Source organism: Ochotona princeps, chromosome 2 (genome assembly GCF_030435755.1).
Source record: "Ochotona princeps isolate mOchPri1 chromosome 2, mOchPri1.hap1, whole genome shotgun sequence".
Lineage (NCBI taxonomy): Eukaryota > Metazoa > Chordata > Mammalia > Lagomorpha > Ochotonidae > Ochotona > Ochotona princeps.
The window spans coordinates 85,078,975-85,088,246 of NC_080833.1; the positions used below are offsets into that span (position 1 = coordinate 85,078,975).

At 35.4% G+C, this 9,272-nt stretch overlaps 1 protein-coding gene across 1 annotated transcript in view; it reads left to right on the forward strand.

The window, feature by feature from the left end:
- Positions 1-9,272, forward strand: part of PALMD (palmdelphin) — a 51,763-nt gene extending 42,491 nt beyond the window's left edge. The window contains exons 4-8 of the mRNA XM_012926056.2: positions 1,656-1,770; positions 1,914-1,947; positions 2,044-2,157; positions 3,586-4,662; positions 8,928-9,272. Of these exons, the coding sequence (XP_012781510.2) occupies positions 1,656-1,770; positions 1,914-1,947; positions 2,044-2,157; positions 3,586-4,662; positions 8,928-8,971 (1,384 nt within the window). The 3' untranslated portion in view covers positions 8,972-9,272. The remainder of the gene's footprint in view (positions 1-1,655; positions 1,771-1,913; positions 1,948-2,043; positions 2,158-3,585; positions 4,663-8,927) is intronic.

Genomic DNA, 9,272 nt, shown 5'->3' on the forward strand with positions numbered 1-9,272 from the left:
TGTTAAAATATACCTTTATAATATAATATTAAATGTTCTACTATTGGGGCCCTGGTGAGATAGCCTAGTGGCTAATGTCCTCACCTTGAACGGGTCAGGATCCCACATGCACCGGTTCTAATCCCAGCAGCTCCGCTTTCCATCCAGCTCCCTTCTCGTGGCCTGGGAAAGAAGTGGAAGATGGCCCAAAACCTTGGGACCCTGCACCCATGTGGGAGACATGGATAAAGCTCCAGGCTAAAGGCTTCGAATCGGCTCAGCTCTGGCCAATGTGGCTGCTTGGGGAGTGAATCAACGGACGAAAAATCTTCCTCTCTGTCTCTCCTCCTCTCTGCTTATCTGACTTTGCTGTAAAAATAAATAAATATTTTTTTTAAATGTTCTACTATTGCCTATACTTACAATGCCATGAAACAAATAGCAAAATGTTGGGCTGTGACAGTTGGTGTAGTACTATACTATTGTAAGGATGTAGGAAAAATAGTGAAGGAGTGGGGAACGGGGAAGAAGGAGAGATGGAAGAGGTTTTGTACCTGCAACATCGTATCATGGAATATTGTAATTTTTTAAAAGTTTAAGTCAGACTGTAACCATGCAGAATCTCAAATACCTGGTGTGTGTGTGTGTGTGTGTGTGTGTGCGTCTCCCTATGAATTTCAAGTGATGTGTGCTCATTTTTTCCCTAGAAAATGTAATATATGGACATCAACAGCTGAGTCATTGTTTATGTCCATTTCTCCATTTCTACATAATATTTAGTCTACCATGAGACAACTCTTAGAAAACTGTGAAATTAAAGCAGAATCATTTTCAGTGTTAAGATATTTAAGGTTCCAAATATTAAATAGCTATGATTCTTAAATCAAATTTAATAATTATATTTTCTCAAAATAATTGAAATGGAAAATTGCATTTAAAATTATAAAATAACTGTAAATGTACTATTTCTTTTGACTCAGCTGTCTCCTTTACATTGTTCTGTTTTATTTGAAAGTAGCATTAGAAATGGTAATGAAGAAAATGGGGCAAAGGTCAAATATTTTCCCTAAAATCCTCTTTGTGAAAAAAGAAAAGATCTTGAGTTAAAATTGTTCATGTGACTAGCACTTGGAGTGCAACAAGTTAAGCTATCACTTATGACGGCAGCATCCCATGTCAGACTGCCAGTTCAGCTGCTCCGCTTACAGTCCAGTTTCCTGCTGATGGCTGTGTCTGTTTACATCCCTGTCACTGACATGGCAGACCCCAGTGCAATTCTCGGCTCCTGTCTTTAGCCTGGCTCAGCCCTAGCTGTTGCAGCAATTTGGGGAACAAATTAGCAGGTGGAAGATTCTCTCTTGCTCTCTCTCTCACCCCCTCCCTCTCACCTGTCTCTTTCTCTTTTTCTCTTCCTCTCTCCTTCCCTTTTTGCCTTTTGAATCTCTCTCTCTCTCCCTTTTTGCTTTTCGAATAAGTAAATAAGATATGTTCAAAGTCAAATGTTATTTAGCTTCTATGTAATGATTATGGTGTTTAGTGTGATGTTAAATGTTCTTAGAGAATATTTGCTCATTTTCATGCCATTTGCCAAGTGAAATTTATATGTGGGGAAGAAATATTTGAGAACCCTGCATTTGCATTGTATTAAACAATAAAACACTTTTTTTTATTATCAGGCTTGAGAAAGAAATTCAAGATCTTGAAAAAGCTGAGCTACAAATCTCTACCAATGAAGAGGCAATTTTAAAGAAATTAAAATCAATTGAGAGAACAACAGAAGACATAATAAAAGTGAGTTTAAATCCATTTTAACTGATTTTAAGTTTATGATTCTCTTTCAAAACGAATCCACAAATACTGTTTTATTCTCCAAAGAATATTCACACATTCATTTTTATAAACTATTAATAATAGAGATTTTTTTTTACTTATAGTCTGTGAAGATGGAAAAGGAAGCAGCATCAGGAGGTATGTTTTGAGCTGCCTATTGTAGGATATTTTGTGATATATTCAATAAACTGCTATCCTAAACATGTTTACTTTGCATTCATGTTAATTTTACAGAATCTATTGAATACATCTATGCTAATATTCCTGATCTTCCAAAATCCTACATACCTTCCAAGTTAAGGAAAGAAAGAAATGAAGGAATAGAAGATGATGAACAAAACAGGAAAGGTAAACAGGAAATCTGTTCAATGTATATTCTTGATTTCAGGTTTTACAATGTCAAATATTCATCACTTGCTATGACAGTGCATGCTTCCAGATTTAGCAATGGTCATATTTACCATGAGGCATGATGCAAGTCATCTGCATAGGTGGGGATGATAAGGTTACAATGTTAATTTCATGCATCTGATTCCTTTTCAAACTAGATAGAGACAGGAAAGAGAAAGACCTAAGAGAGACAGAAAGGTTGAAAGCAAAGCTTCACTGCTTAAAAACATCTCTTCTAGCACAGTCCATCCATTTTTGTGTTACTAAGAGCCCTTTTTAAATGAGAATGTTCTCCTTGGGAAAATTAGGCATGGTTTATTCCCATGAGGGAATAAACACATGATTTTTCATAAAATACTTCCAAGTTCCTGGGAAAATGTAAGTTTATACTAGTGCAGAGAGAAAATCTTGAAATGTTTAAGTAGGAGGAGCTACATCTGAAAGCAGCAGTCATTTCTTCATGTAGCATTTCTTTAATGCTTACTATACAGTAAGCATATGAGAATGTGAACCCCAAAATTATACAGTGGGATAGGAAAGTTGTGAGTGACAAGTTGCAGTTTTAATTGGGTAATCATAAAGGCCAGAAGCCATTAGGCTCCTGAAGAGCTACAACACACAAGGTTCCAGCAGAAGGGAATACAGGAAAGCACAACAAAAGCAAACACACTCCCAGAGTAATCTCACGCTCGCTTAAAACTGGGTAGTCTTCAAGTCACTGCCTTAATCATAATTGAGGTCTCAGCTTTCCCAATTTAACTGGGTTCTTGTGGTCCAGTTGTTTCAACATAAATGATATTGTTCTATTTTCGGCCCCCTCTCTATTTATAAATGAGAGTGACAAGAACGAAACACAAGATTTTCATCTTCCTCCTTCTTCCACACTTGTTCCTAAATTTAAACTTATCTATTGTAAAAACTTTAGATCACTCCTCTATAAGGCAAGAGACTTCTTATGCAGCAGTAACAATAAAATATTCTTTGTTAGGCATTTTATCTACTGTAATGCATATTATAACATAGTAATTGAATAACACAAAATGAGTAGTGCAGAAAGTATATGAATGCAAAAAAGCATAAATTTATTTTGTTGAATTTATTCCTTGAAAGATATCTTTGTTTTTATTTGGAATTATTAATCTTCTCCATGCTTGCCTTCTTAGCCTCTTCCACTTTTTTCAAAAATTTCATATACCTTTTCATAAAAATCAGTTATCACAGTATTAGTTATTATATAACTAATTAGTAAAATTGAGAATTTTTACAGAGACAGCATTTTATATTAAAACATCATAGTATACTTGGTATAAAATGAATACCATGAAAACAGGCTAGTTTATAAAAGAAAAAGTTAATTAAATGAAGATCAAATTTCTCTCTTAACAGCTTTGTACGCTATGGAAATTAAAGTTGAAAAGGACTTGAAGACTGGAGAAAGCACAGTTCTGTCTTCAATACCTCTCCCATCAGATGACTTTAAAGGTACAGGAGTAAAAGTTTATGATGATGGGCAAAAGTCAGTCTATGCAGTAAGCTCAGATCACAGTGCAGCATACAACGGCACCGATGGCCTGGCCCCGGTGGAGGTGGAGGATCTTTTAAGACAAGCCTCAGAGAGAAACTCTAAATCCCCAACAGAATACCATGAGCCTGTGTATGCCAATCCATTTTGTCGGCCTGCAACTCCACAGAGAGAAAAGATTATCCCTGGACCAAACTTTGAAGAAAGGATAAAGATTAAAGCTAACGGACTAGGCAATGATGCAAATAAATCCACACACCGTATGGACAATGGACTCTCAGAGGAAAGGGGCAACAACATCAATCAAATGAGTCCCACTCGTCCAGTACCTCACCCTCGATCAGCACCTCAACAGAGAGAGGAGATCCCCCTCACTCCATCAAAGAGGCTGATGACTGCCTGTGAAAATTCGAATGTCACACAAGATAAATATACACCCTCTCCAAAGACTAGGCTAAGCCCCAGCAAAGCAACAGGTGTAAAGTCACTCACTTGCCAGGAGGAAGAAGAGGACATCAGATATAATATCGTCCATTCCCTGCCTTCTGACATGAGTGACACAGAACCCGTGACAATGATCTTCATGGGGTATCAACAGGCAGAAGAGAATGAGGAAGAAAAGAAGCTCTTAGCTGGGTATGATGGGATCATCCATGCAGAACTGGTTGTGATTGATGATGAAGAGGAGAGTGAGGGGAAAGCTGAGAAACCATCCTTCCATTCCATCGCTCCCCACAGTCAGGTTTACCAGCCGGCCAAGCCCACACCACTTCCTAGAAAAAGATGCGAAATTAGTCCCCAGGAAAATACAAAATGCAACTCTCCCCACAAAAACTCGATATCTTTGAAAGAACAAGAAGAACGCTTAGGCAGCCCTGCCCATCATTCTGCACTTGATGTGCCAGTAGCTGGAGATGGGACTGAGGATCCATCTTTAACAGGTAATAAGAATGGCAAGGCATGCCAATGCTGTGTGGTCATGTAACACAGTTTTCCAGGTTACAATCCTTTTTGTGTTTGGCTTCTCAGAGCACATCAGAATCCACCTGAAATTTTTTTTTATTTATAGTTCCTAAATTAACATTACACAGGACAGTGATTAAGTCACTTCAAAAATAAATTGCTAAAAAAATTATTGCTTTATTAGGATAATGCATTGATTGACCTAAGTAAATATAAACTCCATCTTCTGTCAAGGTGTGTTACTATGTGTGAAGATGTTTGAGTCACTACTATGTTGGATCTTCAGTAATATATCTTCTTCTTGAATGTGACAGTATCTACTTATTTGTGCTCACTATAGCTTAAGTCTAGATAAGCATAAGTTAACAAATTGCCTTAATTTATAAGAAAATATCAGAAACAAATTATTTTCTAGATATTTTATTACTTTGCTGTATCTTGTTTCTCTATATGTTTATAGCTTTATTAACTATTTTTTCTACATTTTCAAATACAATATGCTTGCCTTATATCATCTGTAATATTTAACTTGGCATAGTCATTCCAGTTTGCTAATTATTTTTTCCTTTTGTATATTTGCATTCCTCATTCTCTACAGAATTTTTATAGACGTGTAGCTATCTGGATATTTTGGCATTGAAAAGAAAATGACTTCAACCCTTTTTCTACAAAAATTATAGTTCCTCAATTTTAAAGTCCTTTTTGTTTTTTAACTAACTGCTATCATTTATAAAAAATAAACAAGAATCTGAAAAAATCACTTTTAATGCCTAACTTAGTTTATCATATTTATCTTGGCTAAACAGATAGTCAAATTGCTCAAACATACAAGCTGTGAACATTTGAAAAGGATAGTAATTTTAAATATCTCTACTGGAAGAATTTATATGAAAAAGCAATAAACTTTAGGTCCTAATTAATCCAGCAACTGAGGCAGTTAATGCTGCAGAAGCGTAATTGCAGCCACACAGCTTAAAATGTTTCTTCCTCTGCAACCCAGAAATCTGACATTGGGTTTCTGAAAACACAGTAGAACAGACCCTTTCCTTGATTTCTAGGAGTTATATGTTAATTGCAAATTCAATTATGTGAAGAATTTCTAACCATTTGGCAGGTGTATACATATCTTCATCAATTATCATGGGTTTTGAATTCACACAATGAGAGCCAACAGATAATAAGTTCTTTTTGAATGATTTTGGCTTGTTAGTCAAATTTTACATCTTGTATTTATTTTTAAGACAACTCAAAAGAAGGAGAAAAGTGGAATACACTGTGAATGGTCAATAGCAGTAACATTACCCACTATAAACCGCCCTCTTTTGAAGTTGAATATTAGCCAACTCCTCCAAAATACCCTATTCCTTCTGTTCTAACCATGTCAACACATCTACCCCAAAGAAAATGACAGGAAATGACTAATGTTTCCAGACAACACTAATCATGCTACTGAACTAAAATCATAAAAACAGGAAAACATTTTCCAGACAAAGTAACAATACAAAGTTTTGTACTATCAATCAAAGTATCTTATAAACAGAACGTTCCAAATTTCTTGCCATCCATACATCATTGTGATTCAGAATATGGATTAAAGAGTTGATATTTTTAAATACCTTTTAATATTAGTTGATCATATGTTTGTATGCCCTTAAGAGCTACTTCCATTCGAAGAACAGATAGCCTGTCATACACTCGAAGTTCACAAGCACCAACTAGGCTGAGTTCCTTCCCACAATTACTAATGCTAAATCTATGATGCTAGAAAACTCAACTTTCTTTCAACTTCATCAAGTATGCTGTGTGTCACCTTCTAACTAGAAATAGCCCTGATATGCATAATAGTTAAGAATTTGTTACTGCCTTAATATGCTTATCAAGGCTGTCTCTAAGAGCAATTTTTTAAATTTGAAGCATGACATGAAGGGAAAAGAAACACGGGAAAAAGTGGATCCCAGAGATTCAAAAGACAATATTTTATAGTCAAAATTTTGAACAGATAAAAATATGATAGATTTTAGGCAGCACTATGTCTGTCTGCTAAGATAAATATAATGCAACCATGTTCTACATTGTGAGTCAGTGTCAGACACTCCCACTGTTGTGTAGCCACCCCAATGTTTCCTTGGAGCCACTAGAACCCCCCACACACCACCACCACTAAGTAGACAGCTAGCTGTTTTATTAGTACTCACCCACTTATTCTTATATTTCTAGCTCTACTCTGTCCTGTAGCAATGTCAGTGGTGTTTCAGAAGGTGAGGCATCTCATTTTTTATTTACATGCTATTGGTACTGAAATTGTCAACCTGTAGTAGCCATTAGGTACCAAGAAATATAGAAAAGAAGACAATCTCATATCCACCATGTTCAGCCAGTTGAAATGATGTGTCTGAAGTTACTACAGAAAGATGTCACAGAGATCAGAAAAGAGAAGTTCAAAAGAAAGCCAGGATTATTTGCAATACTAAGAAACCTTCCATTGCTGATATGCTGTAGCCCCACATTTTTAACCTGGAATTGAACCTTCCTTTTGCCATAGGCTTAGAGAAAGGAACGCAGATTCTGACACACTTTACTGAATGTCTACAGTACACAAGATGTGCTTAATTTACAGAATCACAAGTTTACAAAAAGTAGTTCAAAAGAGGACTTTGCTTTTCTACCTTGAAAGAACCCTTCAAAAGTCTCTTTCCTATGTGTTCTTTTGGGGGTTTTTATGGGCAAGGAAAATGTCCACAAAACCCAGAATATAAACCTTGCAAGTTAACCCTGTCTCTACAAATGATCATGCCACTTAAAGCTGCAAGGGGAGTAATGCTCTTTATCTTCCTTGAAATGAGACTATTCCATGTAAATGGTGTGACAACAAAAATGATCACGGTTTTTTTATACTACTGTTTCCTTCTCATATTTCTGTAGAAAGACTTTTTAGAGATGGTATCACTTTCTTTGCTAAATGATAGCTAATATATGACTTGGAAGTTGGAAAACATGTCTTGCCTTGTATTTTTTCATAAGCAATATTGTACTGTTAAATAACCAGTTCTTGGGCCATATTAAACAAATGAATGTAAAATCACATCATTCATACAATCATTATTATCAGTGCCTTGAAAATATCTCTTAGACTGATGGAATTATGGCTCCTTATGAAGGACTATGCTATTGTAGCAACACAGGGAAAATCTGTCGGGGGAAGAGTTTGGGGGAGAATCCCAGTCTATACGAAATTGTACCACAAAATTGAAAAATTCAAAATAAAAATGTAAGAAAAAAAGAAAGTATCTCTTAACTTGTGAAACATGATGGAGGCAGCTAGACTCTTAAGTTTTTAATATTAAAGAATATGATACCAAAATACTAGAGGAGAGTTATAATTTTGTATTCTAAATTCACATTTTAAAATCCTTTCTGTTTACTATATCTTGACAATAGGATGCTGGACTCTCCGCCATTGTCTATGTCTGCAATGATGGGCATATGACTGTGAATGACGAACTATACTATAAGTAATACTATAGAGGAACTGGGGGGGGTATTTGGGGATAAGGGAAATCCCAGGAGCCTCTTTAACTGTATCATTAAATGATAATAATAAATAATATTTTTTTAAAAAATCCTTTCCAGATCTGTTATAACGTTAAAAGCAGAACACAGTCCAAAAAAGATAAATTTGCCATTTGAAATCATATGTCTATCTTGTCAAGAGACATTTATAATCACTCCCACTTTTAAGCAATGGCTCATTGTTTTATGCATTAAGAATTTTTGTCACTAAATATCCAAAGGCGAGACTGCCTTCAGGTAATCAAGTTTAATGAGCTAATGACAGGATAAGCATGAAATAGAATTTGAGTGTCAATATGCTTTATTTTCAGTAGCACACAGCTCGGAAATATACACACACACGAGTCCTTAGCCCATAGGAAAGCGAATTAACGGCTAATAACATGACAGGAAGTTTTAGGCAGCACTATATTATCCATCTTTTACTATGTTTGTGCTACTAATTTTTTTCTCACAGAAATAGGTTCCTTTTAGTTATGAACCTGCCTCTATCCTAAGTTAACCATAGCTTATTATTTCTACTATCTTTTTGTGTTACTAAAACAATGCTCACATTGTTGGATAAAAACATCTGAGGTATGTTCTAAATTTTCCTGTATTCTATGAAATGGTCATTTGGAGTAAAAATTAAAGTTTTTTAATAACTATCTCTTATGTTTTCTTTCATTTCCAGCTTTGAGGATGAGAATGGCAAAGCTGGGGAAAAAAGTGATCTGAGAGGTGTGGCTCCCCAATACCACGCTTTGGAGAAGAAACTAAGAAATGTTCGAAATTGCTCTTCTGGATTTTCGTTGTTTTTCTGAAATCCAAATAAATATGAATATACCATATTAAGCCATATGAATTAGCATTAACCATCATTCATTTTTTAAAAATCCAAGAACCTGGGAAGAAAAAAGGCTTCACTTTTCCTGTTACTTGGCACAATTCAGCAGGGGGAAACCAGTACATTTTTATTGTGTTAATACCAAAGCATTTCTAATAAGAGCTTGTTAAATTTCAAAATAAAGTTATTTAA